Source organism: Lissotriton helveticus, chromosome 5_1 (genome assembly GCF_964261635.1).
Source record: "Lissotriton helveticus chromosome 5_1, aLisHel1.1, whole genome shotgun sequence".
NCBI lineage: Eukaryota > Metazoa > Chordata > Amphibia > Caudata > Salamandridae > Lissotriton > Lissotriton helveticus.
In genome coordinates, this window is record NC_136065.1 from 1,821,876,197 (window position 1) to 1,821,899,198 (window position 23,002).

Below are 23,002 nucleotides of genomic sequence, written 5' to 3' on the forward strand. Positions count from 1 at the left end.
TTTGCATTCTTCCACCTTCCGCTGCTGGTGCAAGGCAGAGTTATGAACCTACCCTGGGTGCTAGTCTGGGTAAGCACATGGACAATGGTGGGTAGGAGGGAGGACCGGGGAAGCACACAGACCACACAGGGTGGGCAGGAGTGTCTGCGGAAGCAAACAGATGAGCACACTGACAAAGGATGGTGCACTGAAGGGGCTGGGGAAGCTAACCGACAATGGAGGGTGGATGGGAGTTAAATGAAGGCCTGCACGAGGGAGACAGCTGGAAAATACGCACTATTGTAGAGTGCTTAAAAAGAAGAAAGTGGCCTCTGAAAAAGTGAGCAGTGGAATGACACAGGAATGACACAGTAATGCATGCATGGTACAGAGGAGGGACAAACATGGGAATGAAAGCCAGTGGAAGCTGACGAAAAAGAAGCAAGCAAATGATTGTGGCAGTGAAGCCAAGCAGTGGTAAGCAATGGGCGGACTCTACGCCCACTGTAAGGGAATCGAAGGGCTCACAAGAGGCGGGGTAATCTTGGTCTTAAGCAAGACCTAAGCAAGCACTAGCAAAGCCAATCGGTATAGCCTACGCAAGAGCTATTGGTTTTGGCAAACTTTTTTAGCCATCTTGCACAGCAGTGTGTCGCAGAGTGACGTTGAGTGCAGTGGCGTAAAGTGCAGTGGCTCAGAAGAGTAGAGTGGTGCAGAGTAAATTGGCATAGAGTGGTCCAATTGCATAGAGTGCTTCGACATAGAGTACAGAGTAAGGTAGTTATAAGGAGGACCCTTATAAAATGAGTTTTATGTGTTGTGGGTTTTGTGAAATTGCACATTTCACTTCCCACATTGTAGTAAAGTCCTTCCCAAAATCGACCTTTGTGCTAGGAGCACTGTGGAGTGAAGATCTACAATATCTTTACATATTCAGAACCCTAAAGTCTCCCCTGGGTATCCCAGAGGTGGGAGGTCCTGTAGATATAGCCCTGGTGTTGAAAATTGCCCAAATCATTTTCCCTGTTGCAAATCCCCAGCCACACAGGTTAACATGGCAAGACGTTATTAAATAACTAACGTTCAGGAGGTCATAAAAATACCATTCAAGGACTGCCTAGAATGGTATTAATAAATCCAACAATATGCTATTGTTGAATTTATCCTAAAGTGTACAGACACGTTAAAAGACTTTGTCTGTGAGCCAAAATTCAGCCCTCTAGTACTCTGACCTGATTGGCCAGAGTTAAGTGGATTAGCCAGGCTGCTTTGATGAGGCGAAAAGTAGCAAAGGGATCAGAGAGCCATACTGGGCTCTGCTACTTAGGAATGCTATGGCAGGGGGAGCGGTTGTAAACTATCCTCTCCAAAGAGAGGCTGGGACAGACAGCGTAAGTCAGATCCAGTTATAACCCTAACCTCTGAGCTCAGCCAGATGTCAGATTAAGGCAGGAAATCCCAGATGTAAGGAGAGAAAACATGTAGATGAAATACTCCTTTTGGATGATTTAGTTAGCTCTTCTCCCTGCTGAAAATGTTGACATATTGGACTTTGAATAAATATAGCTTTGCACCAACCAGACCCTGCACTCTGACTGACTGCACCTGCTGCACAATCTGGAACTACAACCCCGTTGCTCAAACCTGCTTCAAAAGGACTAAAGAGTGGACGCTGGAAGCTGCAGGTTAACTGAGCTCACCAAAGCAAACACAAAGAGATGATGGACGGAGTGCTGACACTTTCCAGAATTTGAACCCCAGTCATTGATCTGGGTTGAACCAATCATCATTCTTTAGCTCACTACGCCAGCTCAGTTCTGACCCAGCTATATGCAAATCAGTCTTGACCCTGTGCCTCATGGGAACCGTCCAGCCCGAACTGCCAAGCCATGTCTTCCCTGAACCTGGAAACAAGCATCATGGGACCGGTTTCTGGGTGAGATCCTTCCAACAGCCAGGATAGCTTGAATCCAGTGGCAAAGTGAGCAAGGGACCCACGTCTGGGCAAACAAAGCAAACACAAGGGAATGATGGATGGAGCGCTGACACTTTTCAGACACTCACCCCCTGTCACAGATCTGGGTTGAATCCATCATCATTCTTTAGCTCACTTCACCACCTCAGTTCAGACCCAGCTATATGCAAATTATTCTTGACCTTGTCCCTCATAGGAACTGTCCAACCCGAACTGCCAAGCCAGGTGTTCCCTTGCTCCACCAAGAGTCCCCTGCCTGGAGTGTATCCAGTGGACTTTTAAGGGTGTTATCCAGGTGCATTGTGAGAATTGTGGTCCCAACTTTTCAAGGACCATCTTGGAGATTCCAGACCCTTGGATTGTGTTTTGGACACTTTGCACCCTCAAGCTGAACTTCAGGAAGAAGTTCCAGAAGTTTATGAAAGTTTAGTGAACTTTTGTGACAAAGCACCATAGGGTGACTGGACTTCCACAGAAAGGCAATGCTTTGAATCCTCGCTGAATCCTGCCTGCTGGAGGAGGCTACACGGCGACTGTTGAGAAATCCCCCAAAAAAGTTTCAAAGTGTGAAGGTAAAATCAAAATATTCACATATCTCCGTTTCTCAACAGTGGATTTTTTTTCCGTTTTATCATTTTAAAGATACAAATATTTCCTATTTTTATAAAGTGGTGTTGGATTTTTGTGTGTTTTAATTATTTGTTGAATTGGTGTTTTTAAATGCTTTACATACCTGTCTTTGAAGTTCAGCCTTCCTGCTCACATGGGAATCCTTTTCTAAGGCATATTCTGAACCCTTTATTGAGTTAGTGGTACTATTGCCATTGGTAAATGCATATATGCCATTACTAATAATCCACTTTCTAACATGGGTACATCTAACTCTTGAAATCCGCATGTTGGCTCCGCTTTGGTTTCACTCACGGTGAGCCACTGTGATCCTCTTCCACCTGCCAGAACCTCACCTCTAAGGATACCTGCTGTGTGCTTGTACCTGACAGCTGAACTTTTGATTCTGAACAGCTCATTATTGGCCCCACATCATACTGACGACGAAGGTTGGGTAGTAAGACCTATTTAAGGTTTTGTCCGCCAAGTCTTTCCCAAGCAGTACAAGCATTCTGAGTAGGATTTGGTTTAGATCGATAATTTGGTCATCAAATCACTGCGGTAACCAAAAATATGTATTTTCATCTGGTGCTGCAGAGAACGACCCACCTGCTGCTTCAGCTTCCTCTCCACAGCCATGTGACGAGGCTCCAGGATTACATGGTTGGACCCGTGCACCAAAGAGATGAGGCAAGATGGCCGCCGGGTAGGAGCTCCTGGTGAGAGCTCCAAGTGCTAGGGATCCCAATTTTGGGTTTTATCCCCGTTAGCACCCAGCTGCATCCCCTCCGTGTTGTGCTAAGCAACACAAGAGTAACTGGAACAAGTAACAGGATATGAAGTATCAGTAACCTCCTTACCTGCCTGGCGGTGGACGAAAGCTGCTGAGGATCCCCGACCTGCCTGGAAGCTGAGCCTCGCAGGAGAAGACGAGCCATCTACACCTTCCTCTTCGGTCCCTGGGCTCCCCCTGGCCAGTCTTCAGAGCACGACACGGATGTCTATTGGCCGGAGCCCGCCGCGCTCGACTGGTGCATGTTGTGGCTGCTTGTGAGCCAGTGGATGCCAGCGTGACGAGCTGTGGCTGTGCACCAGAGGTATCCGACCCGCAGGCAATCACCACCGCTAGCGCCGGTCAGCGGGGGAAGTGGTGCCAGACCCGCCTGCAATCACCTCCGCTGGCGCCGGTCATCGGGGATTTGGAGCCTGACCGGGATCAATGCTGGCGCCGGACGGATGACGGGAACCCCGCTGCGGAGTGTTCCTGCTTGCCTGCAATCACCACCGAGACCCCCGGTGCCCCGTTGGGAGCTGTGCTGTCCTGCTCGCCGAGCTCCTGCCTGACTGCTGTTCTGGGTCGGATTCTACACAACGCGCCAACACCGGTGGAAGAGGCGTCCTGTTGCCAAGGGGAGCTGCAATCAACGCCGAGACCCCTGGTGCCCTACGGGCTGTCCTGCTCGCTGAGCTCCTGCCTGACTGCTGCACCGGGGCTCCAGGGCTCCGGGTCGGAATCTACACAACTCGGCGACACCAGTGAAAGCAAGCGCTCTGTTGCCAAGGTGAGCTCTGTGCCCCCCCCCACTCTACAAGCTGTGCTCTGCGTCCCCCCCCCACTCCACCCCCTGAGATATTTTGGAGCCGTGATCGGGGATGTAACTTTGCAGATGGGGGGGGAGAGCGGTCTGAACGAGTGCAGGTGAGCGAGGGCAACCCTACCCCCGTGAGACTCTCGGTGAGATCGTGGATCATTGCTCACATCGTGTCTCTCAGTCAGATGCCCTTCCGCCACCCCCCCCCCCCAATAATTGGCGTGCAAGTATAAGTTAGTCTACTCCCAAATGCAGCGTCTGCACAGGCGAGTTGGGGAACCGCCTGTCCTGATTAACACTGTTGCAGCATGGTGAGCACGATGTTCATGAGGTTCCTGAAGTTTTATACACGCAAATAACTACTGTGAATGCTCTGAATGGTCTAACACAGCGGTACTGGCATGCAGAATTAATTCTGTGGTCAAAGCAGTCCCTGCACTCTCCACTAACTAAAATGGCGGGGGCCATAAAGAAGAGCCATAAATCGCCTCCACTGCCCACCAGATGACCATGAGGCTACATACCAATGAGCTCAGGGGTCACCAAAATAGAGATAAGACGCGCTCCTCTCCTCCTTGCAACACTGGAGCTGTACCTTCTCCTCCCCACCAACTAACACAGATGATGAACTAACCAGACCTGCCCTAGAGTAGAAAGGGAAACCTAACTCTCTAAAAGACTTCAACAACAGACAAAGGACTACTACAAAGGACGCTGGTTCATCACTAATTCATTAGTAGTTTAGCCCTATTTGTATACTATATATGTTGTAAGCTGCACCTATCTCACCTTTATTCCTATCATTCACTGTTCGCTACCTCATTTATTTGGTTCTTTGATGTAAGCTACTTCCATCTCACTCTACCACTATGTTGCACTCCTTATTACTACCTCATTTACTTCGTTTAGCCATGTAAGCTGCACCCAACCACTTTCTACACCTAGATTACACCGCTGCTACCTCTTACTTTATGATGTGTAAATTTGATTACACCTAACCGGTTCTACCTCTCATATTTTGTACATGGTGTAAGCTGATTGCTACCTCGCATATAGGATACACTTTGTAAGCTGCACCTATGCACTATTTGTTCCTGGATTGCACAGACTCCTACCTCTTATATATTTTTTTTGTGGCTATTTTTGGCCACTCACTCACTAGTGTCACTCCTTTGCCCTGTAACCAACGGCTGACAGTTTTTATTGTCGTCCTTCTCCTACACCCAACATTACAGCCATCCTAACATGGAGCTCATCGGTAAGCACACTTTTAGAATCAACTACCCTTCCACTCTCACCAAAAAAGCCGCTAAACGCTTTAAACATAACTTCTTGAGGTCGCACCCTGAAACACCCTTTGCCGACACCTACTTCTCACCGGGCAATGGAGCCCTGAACATTGATATCATCTTCCACACCTCACGCAGAGCCCAATGGAGAAAAGCGTTCCTAACCCTACTCACCGTCTCCACCACCAGGAAAACAACTCATGGCCTAACTCTCTCTATCATACCTTCCCAACTCTTCCCTGGCAGGACTACCATTACTATCTACAATAACGGGATTGTCCTAATTCAATCCACGGACAAGAACCTGGAACTACTAGTCAACCTGTTCCCCAAGTTCAAAGAGCACCTTTCCAAGCTGCGGACCCCCACCCAGAACCCCACCAGCACTATCACCCCTGACGTCGCAGCCCCCACCCACAACACTTCTAACATAGCTCAGCGTCGGTTCCACACGCACCTCACCTCTACCCCCAGCACCCTAGTCAATCGCCCACCTGCTGTTAACGCCCCACACTCCCCAAGCGCAGTCATAAATCTCTCCTTCTCATATACTAGCCGCCCCTCTAACACTACCCCTTTGACCCCCACTCGTACCTCCCCATCCCTCTACCCGCTGACATAACAACTCCCACCCACAACACGCCACCATCTAAACACACCACCGTTCGGAGTTTATCCACCCCCCCTCCCATCCCCCTCACGGCAGATCCCTCTCCCTCCCCAGCTCCCTACCCACTCTCACCCACGACACTCTCACCCTCCCAACCAGTCCTACAGAACATACCACCTCCCCTACCTTAGCATCCCCCTCTCTCCCCCCTCCTATTCTCAGCCCCCACTACCTTCCTGTCTCCCCCACTGTCTTCAGCCTTCACTCACTCTTCAACTCACCGGCACCGGCTCCCACTGACGTCACTACCTATGCCTCCCACCCTCCCCCCTACTTCACCCACACCCCTCGCCCACAAACCTGCCCACACTTTGAATGCCATCCCACTCATTGCCACCGCAAAACCTTCCAACAACGCTAGCATATCCCCCCCCTCGATACCCTGCCCGCTTTCCAGCTCACTACTCAACCATTCACCAATGGCTCTCACCACCAACCCCATCTCCAATCCACCTCATGACCTGACTTTATCCACCCTCCAACAAGTCAAAGAGGATCTCCTACAAGTCAAAAAAGATCTCCACGCAATCAAAGACCTTCTCTTCTCACAGCCCACTCTACCTCCCACCATCCCTCTACCCTACAAAGGACGCACCCTCCCTACATACCCTCGCCTCCAACGACCCCCGCGCTGGCCAACTATCCCCGTTCGCAATAACTCCCACCGCCCCCATCGTATCCTCAACCCACTGTCGGACCGTGACCTATGCTCTCTTCTACGCTCTTATGGCCCAGGTCCGGTAAAACACATATCCAACACACACATCCCCATACCCACAATTCTTACAAATCCTCTGAGGCTCCCAACCATTAGCAACAGAGGTTCCGTCCCTAACAACCTCAGAAAAGTCCCCCTCACACTAGAAGGCTCGACCACCCTTCTCACTCCCAAACTCAAATGCATCCTACTCAATTGCAGATCGGCCCAGAGACACTCCTCCGACATCGCTGATCTCGTCTCAGCAATGGATCTGGACCTAGCCATTCTGACAAACATGGCTTACTGAAGCCTCTACCCCGATTATGGACATACTAGTCCCCCCCCAACTATCACATCATTAGACTGGACAGGCCTGGCAAGACAGGCGGGGAAATTGCATGCATTTTTAGGAGCAACCTCTCCGTTACTAAAGCCACCTCCCTCTCCCCTACCTCCTGTGAACTCCTCTGCCTCGACATCACCAGCGAGGGCAAACAAGTTTGTGCTTTACATCTCATCTATCACCCGCCTGGTGACAACCTCATATTCACCCAACAACTCATGGACATGATCACATCCAATGCCGGTCGGCAGACCACCCAAGTCTATCTGGGTGACTTCAATCTCCACTGGAACGATCAGAAAGACACAGTGGTGAATAGTCTCAAAACTTTCCTTAATGCGCTTGACCTCACCCAAATATGCGATAGACCAACACACGACAAAGGCTCGATACTCGACCTCATCATCGCCAAAGAGAACTCTACCCAACTGGAGGCGATCCAACCCTGCGACTGGTCAGATCACCACATTATCACCTTCTTTGTCAACGAAACAGTTAAACCTAACCCGGCTCAACCAACCAAATCCAAAACATGGAAAAGGGACATGAAGAATCTCAACCCCTCTACCCTGCCTCCCCACATCGGCAATCTCCTCCTTCCCCCTTCAGGTGCCTCAGATGTTCAATCACTGACCGACCACTACCTTGACTCTATGAATACAATAGTCAATGAAGTCGCCCCATTGCAACTGAAGAGTCTCCACCAAAATTTCGAACCCCTGGTATGACGATCGACTCAATGACGACAGGCGTTCTATGCGATTGGCAGAGCGCACCTGGAGATCTGACCCTTCATCACTGCATCTCAAAAGGCTTATGAACAAGAGAAATGCCTACTTCAGGAAAATAAAGCGCACAAAGTCGGACTTCTTTAGCCGCCAGTTGGACCAAGCAAAAAACAGGCCAAGAAAGCTGTTCGAACTAATAAAGACTCAAACAAAGACACAACCCTTACAATCAAACAGCACAACAAGCGACACCCCACACTGTGAAGCCTTCTCTGCTTTCTTTAAGCTAAAGACTGACAACATAAGAAATGACCTCATCATGGATGTAAGCCGATTCCCCATCCACACCAGAATGTCTAACACTCAACCTAAAAACAAGGCATCATGGCTGCACTTCGATACCTACTCGGAAGAAGCAATACAAAAACTGCTCTGCACCTTGAAGCCCTCTAATCGCCTCATAGACCCCCTACCTGCTAATGCTGTAAAAGACTACATCCCCTTGCTCCTCCCTCTTTGGACCAAAATCATCAACAGCTCCCTTCAACAAGGTCTCATTCCAGACTCCCTCAAGGTGGGGCAAGTCACGCCTATACTCAAGAAACCTACAGCTAATCAGTCTGACCTAAACAATTACCGTCCCATCACCAATATCCCCACCCTGGCCAAACTGCTGGAGAAATGTGTCCAACTCCAACTAACAAAACACATTGACCAATTTGACCTCCTCAACCCTCATCAATCAGGCTTCCGAGCGAAACATAGCACGGAAACAGCTATGACACACATAATTGATGATGCCCTCCAAATCCTTGATCGCAATGAGTCTTGCCTCCTCATCCTTCTTGACCTCTCTTCAGCATTTGACACGGTCAAACATGAGAACTTGCTGGAGCTGCTAAGCACTAGAATGGGTCTATCGGGAACTGTTCTCAAATGGTTTTCGTCCTTCCTTCATAACCGGTCTCAGAAGTTCAAGATCGACAATGTGCTATCTACACCTGTGCCTGCAGATCTAGGTGTTCCACAAGGATCCTCCCTCTCCCCCACACTGTTCAACCTCGTCATGGAACCGCTCGCCACCTTGCTCCAAGCATCCAATGTTCAATTCCATATGTACGCCGACGACACACAACTTTACCTAAAGCTACAATCCCCGGAAGATATCAAACATCTGAATTCCACACTTATTAACACTCAATCTTGGCTGGCCGATAATCACCTCAAACTAAATGCTCTGAAAACTGAGTTCCTACTCATCTCACCCCCGGCGAAAATTTCCACCACCCAAACCTGGCTCAATAACCTAACAGCACTCAATGTCCAACCTACCATCGTGGATTCAGCGAAATCCCTTGGCATCACACGACGCCAAGCTCAACATGCAGCAGCACGTCAGCAAAGCCACAAAAGGAGCTAATTTCCCAATCAATACACTGAGGAAACTTAAACCCTCCCTCCCTGCCAAAGACTTCCAAACTGCTGTACAAGCTTTAGTCATCCCTTGAATAGACTACGTAATTGTGGCCCTCAGCGGACTCCCGCTATCCACAACAGCACCCCTAAGAGCCTCCTTGAACGCTGCCGCGAGACTCATTACTGGCTCAAGAAAACATTCGCATATATCCCCAGACTTAAAGTCTCTAAAATGGCTGCCTTTTGAAGCCAGAATACAGCTAAAAATTGCAGTTATGACACACGCGGCCGTGCACCACAATGCACCCAACTACCTCGCTCAAAAGTTGTCTATATCAGGAGGTTCGAGATCCAATAGAAGTACAAAAAATCTACTCCTGAAACCCCGTAGATTCCGGAAAGAGAAAACATACAAGCGCTCCTTCTCAGGAATGGCACCCAGGATCTGGAATGCGCTCCCTCCTGAAACCAGGCGTTCGAGGCATATGGGCTGCAGATGGTACATTTATGAATAGATCGCCATCTGGTGTTGGGCTCGGATGATTGCACTTTGTTTTTCTTCTGGAGAAGTCTTTGTCGTCATAGGTGACTCCTCCTTCTGGCCAAGATCTCCTGAACTTTATAGGTGCTGGATCAGAGACTCTGCATCGCTTTGTATCACTGTTCACTTGTCCTTTGGCACTATACTCCTACTTGATGGTGACACTACTACGCTACTCTCTTACTACCGACCAATATATGATACACTTTGGTTGATTGAATCACCCTCCCGATGCCCCCACCCAGTGTTCTCTCTATCCTAAGAAATTGGTATAAGCCATCCACACATCCAAGGTTTACCTGAACCCTTCTGTAGTGGGATCAATGACTTGTGCCGTCTTATATTACTTGTTTACCTGATTGTATATTGATATGTTTTCTGTACGTTATTATTATCCTACTATGTTAGTGACTATTATATTGCTCCCATTATCTCTGTTCATTCCTGCTGCCCCTACCCCTGTCTCTGTGAAGCGCTCTGATATCTGTAAGGATCTTGTTCGCGCTATATAAAACTTTGAATAAATAAAGAAGGAAAGGCAGCTGACCAGGTCTGTCCTTGCCCAGCCTCCCCAGTAGGCATGAATTGTCACCTCGTGGTTGGAAGGATCAAGTTCAAAGTTCGAGGGACAATCGGCCACAGGAAAGTGCTAAACAAAACAGATGAATAAAAGGGAAGGATTGCACAGTTGAGCTTGGACAAAAGGGGCAAACAGTTGATTCCTGGAACATGGATGTTTGAAGTCGTTGTCCGTGTAACCACTAGAGGGCAGTACTGTGTACCACACGCGAATCTACGCGGCACAGCAGCTAGATTCTGACGTATTTTTACAAACAAGTAAGGTTTTCTTGTAGCGCAACACGTTCTTGAATGCAGAATTAAGAATAGAGAGTTAAACATTAAATTATGGAGTCTTGCGTATTTAGATTAGAATTACGAATTCGAAAACTGCTGATGATGAATTACACGTCTCCAGGTTGTTATGGATTATGAAACGAGCATCTATAAAAAAATCAGGATACGCGGTTGTGTGTGGCGGATTGCGTAACAAAGGTTTTATTATCGCGGGAAACCAGGATAATGGGACAGGCTTCGTGGCGGAACGAAACTTGTGTTCCCCCACCCCCGGAGCTCTACGCCCAGCCGGTGCACACCCTGTCACCCGCGCCGCGCCGCGGGGGACAGGCTGTTTATTTACTAGTATGCAGCACGCTTTATAAGATTAATTGAAAGCCAGAATGTCCAAACATCGGTGTTGTGGACCAGCAGAAGCCGACAGGTGCATGGCCATGGGTGGGGCACAGCGGTGCGTATCAAAAAGCGCTGGGTCCATTCAGAATTGAGGAAAAGAAGTTTGAAGGTTAAGGTTTCAGGCGGAGGAAAATTATGGATTACAAAATAAATTCAAAATCAAGGACGTTTACCGTCGTTTTTAGTTTCTACTCCTTAATTACGCTTTGAAGTCACTGAGTGCTTGTGCCAGCGGTTGTGTTGCCTGGTCCACACCCGAGCCGTATCATGCCTCACACTGAATCTATGCCTCGGTTTGCCCTGTTTACTCGCCTGCCTTATGGTGTCAGCCATTTGGTTTTTGTTTCTACAGAACGTCATATTCTGCATGTATAAGAGCTTTGTTAATGACGCCGTCCGACAATGTCACGAACTAAAACATTTAGCAATGAACAATTCCGGTCCCAGCCATTAGTTGGGGAATGGTGCAAAGGATGAGACTCTAGGAAAGTTTCAATCTGAAAATCCCTAATGACAGGTAAGTAGCCGGTTTCATATTCGTGCTGTAGGTGATGTATGTTCAGAGCTCCAGTCCATGGTTAGATGTTTGAGTTGGTGGTGTTGGACAATGCTGCAGTGGCTTGGCAGCTTGACTTCGGACTGGTCGAGGTTTGTCAGGTAGAGTTGTGAAACTTTTCCCTCTTGCTCATTCAGGAAATGCATCTTCCTGAGAAATGCTACTACAAACTAAACGTGTTAGGTGACAGCCTGGAATTTGTGCCCAGGTGTGTTCCATTACTAGCGGACCTTCTTGGGTGGTGCTGGTGTGCTATGGCGAATGTCTGCTCTGCAGACACCGAATTCCGAGAGCTTTACCTTCCACTATTCGAAATGTGACTTCTTTCTTTAGAAATACAATATCAGGAGCATAACATAGTAGTGTACAAAAGTTCATGTCCAAGGAAATGTGTGGTTTTAGCCCCCAGGCAGATTTCTCCTCACATTAGTTAATCCAATGCAGTTTTTCGTCTGCCAATTTGAATTCCCCCTACCCTGAGATCCGTGTTTCAGTCCTAACTCAAGCATTCTGTGATTGTGCAGTTTGTGTGCAGAGGGCGCTTCGTGTGTGCAGTTGGTGTGCGGAGGGCACCTCGTGTGTGCAGTTGGTGTGCGGAGGGCACCTCGTGTGTGCAGTTGGTGTGTGAAGGGCGCCTCGTGTGTGCAGTTGGTGTGTGAAGGGCGCCTTGTGTGTGCAGTTGGTGTGAGAAGGGCGCCTAGTGTGTGCAGTTGGTGTGCGGAGGGCGCCTCGTGTGTGCAGTTGGTGTGTGAAGGGTGCCTCGTGTGTGCAGTTGGTGTGCGGAGGGCGCCTCGTGTGTGCAGTTGGTGTGCGGAGGGCGCCTCGTGTGTGCAGTTGGTGTGCGGAGGGCACCTCGTGTGTGCAGTTGGTGTGTGGAGGGGGAAACGGCCTTTACAACAAAGCCTTTTCCACTAAATCTTTAACCACGCATGCAGTACAACGCATGCGTGGTTACCACTAAAGCCTTTACCACGAATACCTTTACTACGAGGTTTGTAGTAAAGGTATATGTGGTAAAGGTAAAAAAAAAAAAAGGGGGGGCTTGGGGGGTCTCCCCCCCCCCCCCCCCCCAAAATAAAAAAACTCACCAGAAGTCACGTCGGGATCTGCACATAATCAGAGTCGTTTAAGAGAAATCGGGAAAAAAAATCAGTTTCCTCTTAACGACGTATGACTTCACCACGCAAGTAGTCGAGGTAAAGGTTATGCGTGGTAAACGAATTCCGTTGTAACACATGCGTGGTAAAGGCATGTGTTGCAACGGAATTCGTTGTAACTTCATACATTCGTGTGGAGGGCGCTTCGTGTGTGCAGTTGGTGTGCGGAGGGCGCCTCGTGTGTGCAGTTGGTGTGCGGAGGGCGCCTCGTGTGTGCAGTTGGTGTGCGCAGGGCGCCTCGTGTGTGCAGTTGGTGTGCGGAGGGCGCCTCGTGTGTGCAGTTGGTGTGCGGAGGGCGCCTCGTGTGTGCAGTTGGTGTGCGGAGGGCACCTCGTGTGTGCAGTTGGTGTGTGGAGGGTGCCTCGTGTGTGCAGTTGGTGTGTGAAAGGCACCTCGTGCTCTCACTCGCTGCAGTCCTGTTTCTCCGGTCTAATCGTCTTTGCTTTTTGTCGACCCTGTAGTTGGAGCAGTCACCGTGATCAGTCCTTTGGAGCTCATCCGCACAAAGATGCAGTCCAGGCAGCTGACGTACGGTGAACTGTGTGTCTGCATCCGCTCATCCATTGCACAGGACGGATGGCTGTCACTCTGGAGAGGCTGGGGACCCACTGTGCTGCGCGATGTGCCTTTTTCAGGTAAGCTGGCCTTTAACCGTGTTCAATTTCGTAGGTCATGGAAAGGAGGCTAAATGTACCCCTGTGCTTCGATCTGCCTGCCTCGCAGTGGTTTCCGGTGCTTGGCACCAGCACTAATTGCCTAAACCTGCACTTATAACAGCTGCCACATGGTGGCGGTGTTGTGTAATTTAAAGATGAGCAGAAACATAGTTGTTGGTTAATTCTGGCGGCCTTGATCAGTCTGAATTGTCACACTTGTAGCAGTGTGATGGGTATTACTTGTTTAAATACAGTGGCCAGTTGTGGTTTCAAACCGCAGTGGCCTGTCATTTGCCCCAGCAATTCTTTTTTTTTTTTTTTTTTTTTTTTTAACAAATATAGCGATGGACAATGATACCAGACATTGTCCGAGTCCTTCAAATTGCCTGTGCTGTCTCGGAACCTGGAGGCATTTCAGGTTCTTGTGCAAAATGTACGGTCCAAGCTCCATAATCTGTGTCGCCTCAAATGCTTTTATAGCACGCCATGTCCGGGTGCTGTGGTGAATTCTCACAAAGATGCTTGAAGAGCACTCGGTTTCCAAACCCTCCCAGCTCCTCGCCTGGGGTGTATGCCCTCTCCTGCGTTTCTTCTCCTTCATGCCTAGATTTTTGTTGTTCCAGTGTTTGGGCTCCATCTTTAGTGTTGTCTTTGGTGCTTGTGCAGCATGTTGTGCCCAAGTGTTGTCTCATGGCATATCTGAGACCGCAGTCTGTGCTGGCTCGGGTTCTCGTACATTGCAGGGTTTCTTTTCATGGATTATGAGTGGGGCTTCCGGTTTTACGGTATTTACATTTTTTTTTTTACATTTCCGTCTGTTTATATTTATTTTTTGTTTATTTTAACAGTATATCATTTTATTTTGAGTGTTGTGAACAAATGAAGGTGTCACTTGTATATTTCCATGTTTATTTAACTGATGTGCACACATTTCGCTGCCTTTAAAAAGCCAAATATGATAAAATAAAACGCCCAAATGAAAATTTAGGCATTATAACCCAAACAAATGTTGAGATGAGGAGTGAGAATCTCATCCCATTCAAGGAAGTCTCATCCTGTTTTTAGACTCTCTATGCTGTCAATCTGCACATCTACTACCCTAGAATTCATGAATGTTAACTTAAAGAATCGCTCAAAAGAAGCCCAATTATCTGTATTTGTCTGCTTTTATAAATAAATACAGACAGGAAACGCACTATTGTCTGTCTCTATTTATCTGTAAGAATCTGTAAAATCTGAAAGCTGTGAGCCTTAGTTACGGGACAGACCGAGCCTTGAACCAAAGTGTGTATTTTGCTATTTTAGATAACTCCATGGTGTCTGGGATCCTGAGAGATGCAGAGGATTGTAGCGTCTGCTAGAATGCGCTTTCAAGCCACTCCGTTACCAACAGTGCTGTTCTGACATAATATACAGCACCCTGAATTTCTCACTAGAAGCGGTCTCCTATTTTCACTGTATTGCGCTCATCACTTAACAAACTCTAATCTCTTTCTGGAGTAATCAAAAATTGCCAGACCTGGTGAAGATCCAACTTGTTTTTTCCCTTTTACGTAAAAGTGTTTCATTGTAACGGGCTCAGAAAATAAGTTTGAGGCCAAACAGACAGCTGAGGTTGGTGTAACCAGAGGGCGTCCTGTGACACTGGAGCTGATGTCCTGTTTCTCTTTCCCTTCTCCACAGCTCTCTACTGGTTTAACTATGAGCTCGTCAAGCAGAAACTGTGGGAGCGCTCATGCACTGAGGAAGCCACTTTCATGACCAGCTTCACAGCTGGAGCCATCTCAGGGACTGTAAGTACCACTGGAGGGCAAGGGTTTGGATTCACGGGCCCTTGGGTGAGCACAAGGAGTGGGGGTGAAAGATCCCTCTCGCCGGCACTGTAAATGCTCCAGTGAGGCCTGGGAATAAGGACTAAGGAGCCCTCTCGGTGGCCTGTGGTTGAGAGTGGAGCAAACCTCTGTTATTAGCAGCGTCTCTGTGAGATCGGAGTTTGAAGTTGCTTGAGTCCTAAGGCAGCTGTTGTATGTTGATGTGAATAGACAACAAGATATTTCGTGTTGGTTATAAATAGATTTAATGCAAGACACAGCTGAGTATAAGCCTCGCCAGCTGACCAGACCACCAACTGACATTAGTGGAATTCTCCAGGTAGAAGTCAGAACATACATAGGCATTGTGGTAGACAGATAACAAGAAAACACAAAGAAAGGACTAAGACAGAAGACAACCATATTACAAGAAGAAACAATGTACAACACATCTCCCTCCTTTATAGAAAAGAAAAGAAATAAAGGAAAACAAAGATTATAATACAAAAGACTGCAACGACAACCACAAAGACAAAAGAGTATTTAGAGACACAGAATGAAATTAAACACTCAGATGAAACAAAATACTCAAACAACACCTACCCCATGTTGTACAATAACAAGATAAATCCGAAATATCAATACACTCCATCCCCCTCCCTTAGAGATTGGGAGAAACACAACATACTCTAAGAAAGTTAAAGAAACCAAAAGTTCTCTTTATACAAACACACAGACAGTGTAAACATTACCCCTCAAAATAAGGAACAACATAAGGAACTAAGCCTGGTAAACAACACAACTTTCCTTAAACAGGGTACACCTCAGGATAGACAACCAGGGAACTGACATGGGCAATGTCCAATAAGAGCAGCACTAACCCTACAATCCATTTCAGAAAAACTAAACTAGTCAACTCGAGAACTAATATAGGTATTGATTACTCACCAACACCACACCCTCCAAAGTACCGTATTTTCCGGCGTATAAGACGACTTTTTAACCCTTTAAAATGTTCTGGAAAGTCGGGGGTCGTCTTATACGCCGGGTGCCAAATTTGACAGTATGTTTTCATGCGTTTCTTACATAGCGCGGACTTTACTTTTAGTTCTGCCAGCTTTAATACTCCTGTACTTGACCTCACAGTGCTGAAAGGTTGAACTGCTACTCTCAGCAACCGTGACAGGGGTGGCGCTCCTCTCCCCTGAATTTTACTGTTACTTATGACAGATTTTCCATCCAGGGGCTGCTTGCTGTTTTTCCCATCAGGTGTCAGAGCGCTTTACAGTAGGAACAGTATTGATACAAGAGGAACAATTACAAATGAACAAATTACAAAAGCAAATGTTAAGTTACATGGATCAAAAGTGACAATAGTGAGCAACCAAAATACATGAGGTAGCAATCGGTACATTCCTGGAGAAAAAAGTGATAAGTGTGCAGGTTGCAAAAGCGTACAAAGTACGAGCCAACTATGCAGGACTGCGTTGGACTGCGCTGGAAGTGGGGGTAGTCTTATACGGCGAGTATAGCATGAAACCTACATTTTATTAAGCAAAGTAGGGGGTCGTCTTATACGCCGGGTCGTCTTATACGCCGGAAAATACGGTAGGCTACACCACACGACAGCACAGGATGGTTAACCTGGAAATTGACTAACTTCCAACACTACTTCTCCAAAGAAGGGTACAACATAGAGTACAAACCCTGAAATCAAACCTACAGCATGCCCAACAAAGGGTAAACCATGGGTACCAACTGGCCCCACACCCTCCCCAAAGAAGAGTACACTAATGGGTAAAAACACCACTATAGGAAAGTACAACAACAACAACTCTCACAGGTTGTACAGGGTTCACACCCTGGAAGTTATACACCAACATGCCCTACATAGGGTATACCATGGGTACCAACTGGCCCCACACCCTCCCCAAAGAAGGGTACACCATTGGGTAAAAGACACCGCCATAGGAAAGTAGAGCCACAACAGCTCTCAAAACACTTTCCACACTGACCCTCAAAACGCTCAAAAAGGTTAAACACACCAGGAAAAACACATAAGCCCTCCTAGATAGAGTACATCGGAGGAAGTGGCCCTGCAGACTAGAATGAGACATCAAATGTCAGTGCAACCTCATAATAAAGAATACAAAAGGAGAAGAGACCCAAGAAACCGTCATCACACACCTGGTGTTGATCTCTCACAATCATGCAACATTTACTAACAAACTCGGTGACCTAACTACTAACAACACAACAAAACAGGGTGACAACAAACGTGGCACAAGGTTCACACCTTGGAATTTACACCATTGGGTAAAAGACACTGCCATGGGAAAGAACAGCCACACACTTTCCACATTGACCCCCAAAATACAAGCTAATGAGCTGTCCAATAACAGCCACACACTTTCCACATTGACCCCCAAAACACAAGCTACAACAAACGTTGCACAAGGTTCACACCTTGGAATATATACTCCAATACACCCTACATAGAGTACACCATGGGTACCGACTGGCCCCACACCCTCCCCAAAGAAGGGTACACCATTGGGTAAAAGACACCGCCATAGGAAAGTAGAGCCACAACAGCTCTCAGACACCGCCATGGGAAAGAACAGCCACACACATTCCACATTGACACTCAAAATACAAGCTACAACAAACGTTGCACAAAATGTTGTATGTTGATGTGAATAGACAACAAGATATTTCGTGTTGGTTATAAATAGATTTAATGTAAGACACAGCTGAGTATAAGCCTCGCCAGCTGACCAGACCACCAACTGACATTAGTGGAATTCTCCAGGTAGAAGTCAGAACATACATAGGCATTGTGGTAAACAAGAAAACACAAAGAAAGGACTAAGACAGAAGACAACCATATTACAAGAAGAAACAATGTACAACAGCAGCGCTTGGGGGAGGCTTGTGAGTATTAAGGAGCTCTGCTGCTCTGGGGTTTGCTGTCTTAGGTTGTCTTATGAGCTCAAGAAGGTCCCGCAATTACTGCGAAAGGCTTTTCTTGGTGCTGAAGGCCCTCTATGGTCCAAGGGTACTTGGTGATGCCTGTGGTTGGGGCTTACAACGCTCTCCTTCTCACTGTTAATACTGGGGTGAAGTTAATTTCTACGGGGTGCAGGGATGCAGAAGATCTATAGACCTAGGCGATACCGAGATGATGCCTGTGTGAGGGGCACAAGAACTCTTCCCCATCATTGATAAGTCTGCAGGCAGGGGAGAAGGCACTGGGACGACTGCTACGGCCTTGGGTTGGGGATAAAAGGTACTGCGAGTACTCTGTTACGGCCTTTTGTTGGGGATAAAGGGTACTGCGAGTACTCTCCTACGGCCTTGGGTTGGGGATAAAGGGTACTATGAGCATTCTGCTACGGCCTTTGGTTGGGGATAAAGGGTACTGCGAGCACTCTGCTACGGCCTTTGGTTGGGGGATAAAGGGTACTGCGAGTACTCTGCTATGACCTTTGGTTGGGGATAAAGGGTACTGCGAGTAATCTCCTACGGCCTTGGGTTGGGGATAAAGGGTACTACGAGTACTCTGCCACAGCCTTGGGAATAAAGGGTACTGTAAGTACTCTGTTACGGCCTTGGGTTGGGGATAAAGGGTACTGCGAGCACTCTGCTACGGCCTTGGGTTGGGGATAAAGGGTACTGCGAGCACTCTGCTACGGCCTTTGGTTGGGGATAAAGGGTACTGCGAGTAATCTTCTACGGCCTTGGCTTGGGGATAAAGGGTACTACGAGTACTCTGCCACAGCCTTGGGAATATAGGGTACTGCGAGTACTCTGCTATGACCTTGGGTTGGGGATAAAGGGTACTGCGAGCACTCTGCTACGGCCTTTGGTTGGGGATAAAGGGTACTGCGAGTAATCTCCTACGGCCTTGAGTTGGGGATAAAGGGTACTACGAGTACTCTGCCACAGCCTTGGGAATAAAGGGTACTGTAAGTACTCTGTTACGGCCTTGGGTTGGGGATAAAGGGTACTGCGAGCACTCTTCTACGGCCTTGGGTTGGGGGATAAAGGGTACTGCAAGTACTCTCCTACGGCCTCGGGTTGGGGATAAAGGGTACTACGAGCACTCTGCTACGGCCTTTGGTTGGAAATAAAGGGTACTACGAGTACTCTGCTACGGCCTTGGGTTGGGGATAAAGGGTACTGCGACTACTCCGCTACAGCCTGGGTTGGGCATTGTCTGCCTCCACCAGAGTTCATCCAGAGTTCTAGGCAGCAGGCCCATAGGCTGACCCCAGCCAGGCGGGTGTGACCTTGGTGATGCATAGCACACTGTCCCCTGAACCTTGAAGGCGCTCACTCACAGTACTGTTCCATTCTCCTTTGCAGATTGCTGCAGTTCTCACCCTTCCCTTCGACGTGGTGAAAACCCACCGGCAGATTGCGCTGGGGGAGCTGGAGACCTTAAGAGGTGAGTCTGGTTTTGCCATTCATAGAAGTACATGAAGGCGTAGTACTGCCAGAACATTCGGAGGTCTTGTAAAGTATGAAACCCTTAGCACTCTAGCAGCGGAGAGAGGGTGAAGGTCCAAAGATTCCAGGGCTATATCAGTTTTCACAGGATTTTGTACAAGCAAAGGAAAAGCACTCAAAGCTCTGGACCTCTTGAGCTTTCTAAAATTGTACAGTTTTGAAAGGGGGAGAATTGTGTGTATTCCGTTTCTATGTCCGTATTATTTTTAAGGCTAATTCCTGTTTTCAAAGTGTTCCATTCAAGAGACAAGATTGTTCCAAATTTGAACAGGAAATCTTTTAGTGCATTTTTGAACATGGACAGCCGACACGTGTTTCGCCCCTTGTGGCGATTGGCGCCAGGGCTTTCTCAAGGCTATTTAGACCATAGTGCACCAGGAGATTTATCTCGAAATTTATAGTTCAGAAAAAACTTTGATGTTGTAACAAACCGACCAGAAAAATTGGAAGAAGTGCATTGTATATGTAAATGAATGTCTAAATAGCCTTGAGAAAGCCCTGGCGCCAATCGCCACAAGGGGCGAAAGACGTGTCGGCTGTACATTGTTCAAAAATGCTCTAATAAAGATTTCCTGTTCAAATTTGGAACAATCTTGTCTCTTGAATGGAACACTTTGAAAACAGGATTTAGCCTTAAAAATAATACGGACATAGAAACGGAATTCACACTCTTCCCCTTTCAAAACCATAGCAGCGGAGAGAGCCATCCCCAGCACTGGCTGCAAAGTTGAGCCTCACAGGGCACAGTGCCACCAATGGATGGGTCAAAGGAGCACTCCACATTGAAACATGGGGGGATATGAGGGACGGTCAACTTGGTACTGCCTGGGAGTGGGGTCAAGGCCATACTGCATCCAATCCATCATGGTGTAGCACAGAGTTCTTCAATCTGTGGGGCGCGCCACCAACTCAGGGGGGGCGCGCATTCCTGCCTAAACTCTTACCTTTGTTGTAATCTTTTTCCTCTACTGTCCCACGGCGCAAATCTTCACCCATTTCTAATGGTGATGTTTGATTCGCTGCTGCTCGGCTTTCTCCAATCAGCATGTTAATGAGGGGGACAGCAGCTAAGATTGCCGGTAGTGCCGCGAAATTTGCGTGCATAAAACCGGCATACATTACTTGCTGCCTTTTTTCCTGGTTTCCTGTGGAGGCTTTCCTACGGCACCACGCTCTGAAAGACTGCTGAATTCTTGAAATCTGAAACAGGTGAGAGGGCTTTTTCTAAATCCGGTGGGGGTCGGGGGTTGATTGTTGTGCAGAGGTTCCGCCATAACAGAGGGTTGGAGGGGGTGGAAGAAGGAGAAATCGGGCCCCTGCTCCTGCACTTTCACAAGGTTTAATGACTAGAGCTGAAATACTTTAAGTGGGAGAAAAGGAGTCTCCTCTGCTGAAACCGAAAGCGAACGAACTGACAGTCCACATTGAACTGTCTGTTCATTTGCTTTCGGTTTTAGCAGAGGAGACTCCTTGCCTCCCCTGCTGAAGCATTTCAGCTGTATGAATTTAACCCCCTCCTGGGAGTATTAACTTTTCCCAGAACGGAAACAACGTTTTGTTTTACAATTATCAGGCAGTAAAGTATCTATTAGCTTCCTAAACTGTATTGCTCTGGCAATTATAGTGCTTTTTTGCTTATTGTGAGGGTGGAAGTACTTTTGGGGGGTTATGAGGTACCAAATCTGCCAAGGTTTCAGATTGCTGTGTGTGACATTTTCATAAAATCAGTGTAATTATGAGTGACATTTTAGCCACTATGAGTGACACTTTTTTACCCGAGCAAAATCCAGCAGTAAAGACGAGGGAAACATATATAAATATCAGAATGACACCCATTTAAGCAACAAGAAACTCTAAGAAAATCTTAAACCTGCTGCTAATCACCAGACATCTAAGAGAATTAACCTAGTGCCTTGCAAACGGATCGTAGTTTTGGGAATATGCAATGTAACATTCAAATGCTTTCCACAGTGGTAGACTTAATTTAATAATACCTTGTGTCTGCTGCTGTACAGTGGCCAAGTTAGTCTGTCCCCAGTCACAACGCTGGTTTTGAGGAGATCTCTATGCAGAACTGGTCATAGTGGCACTGTTCGGGTAATGTGAGAGGCAGGCCTGCCCTAAACAACTGCTCAGCCTCTCCTGGACTCAGGAAGTCCTAGTGAAGGAGAGTTCTAGTGTTGTCAGCCGACAGCAATTCTTGGGGGCCTGGGCTGGGGCTCAGGCTGAGGGTGGCGGATATCCTGTGCTATGCATAAGCTACAATGCACGTTAGTTAAGGCCCAGACTGCCTTTCAAGTTCAACAACATATTACGTCTTTTTAGCAGTGTGTCCAACTAAAGTTTATATTATATTCATCATTTTTTTCAAAGATACATATTTTAACGTTGTTACCACTTATTTGTCGTAATGTAATTTGTACAACACTGTTTACCTTGATGAGCAGTGTGGCTTAGAAACAAAGCTTTTTTCACCAAGACATGCTCGCAAAACAGCAACATCTTCTGCAGGAAAGCGGCAAAAAAATTATATTGCGAAAACAAGCTATCAGTGCGGAGAAGTGAACAGCTGCTTTATAGTAGCCGCACAGCACACCACAATTCACACCGACCTTTGCAAACACGGCTACGTCACCAATTAAGCAGTCATAATTTACAAACCAGGAGGAAGACAGCATTCCGTTTTTCAGCAAAGCACACTCACAGACCCTGCACTCAAAGCATCTGAGCTTATTTTCTTTTCAAGCATTAGGACCGAGGTGATGATCCGTCATGGAGGGGTGGAGTTAAATGATGCAGAGGAGATGGACTGCAGTTAACATTAGTACAGCAGGTATAGTTGCATGGGTGTCGACGAGTGTGAGGGGCTCACAACCTCCCAATTATGGGGAGCAATTTGTTTGGGATGAAATCAGTTTTTGTTTGATGCATTTGCTGTTTTATAAGTCTCATATTTAGTGCAGTTCATAAGCTATAGAAAAGGTATTCCTGATATCCTCTCACAGCCCCGCTCCCTGCACGTAGCCATGCCCCCCCCCCCCCGCTCCCCAATGCTTGCCATAAAGTTTTGGAGGGGGGCCCGACCTCAAAACATTTTGCTTAGGGGGGGGCTCAGAGTAAAAAAGTTTGAAGACCTCTGGTGTAGCATGAGGCAGAGGTACCTCATTTGTAGCGTTTTACCCTTAAAGGAACAAATACATTTAGTGCAATATATACA

The 23,002-nt window shown here is 47.4% G+C and overlaps 1 protein-coding gene across 6 annotated transcripts in view; it reads left to right on the plus strand.

The window, feature by feature from the left end:
• The window catches only part of SLC25A39 (solute carrier family 25 member 39), a 232,635-nt gene that overhangs the window by 194,300 nt on the left and 15,333 nt on the right, over window positions 1-23,002 (plus strand). For all 6 annotated transcript variants that reach the window (XM_078645178.1, XM_078645182.1, XM_078645181.1 and 3 more), the window contains 3 exons: window positions 13,268-13,441; window positions 15,146-15,255; window positions 19,642-19,723. In XM_078645178.1, coding sequence (XP_078501304.1) covers window positions 13,268-13,441; window positions 15,146-15,255; window positions 19,642-19,723 — 366 coding nt within the window. The remainder of the gene's footprint in view (window positions 1-13,267; window positions 13,442-15,145; window positions 15,256-19,641; window positions 19,724-23,002) is intronic.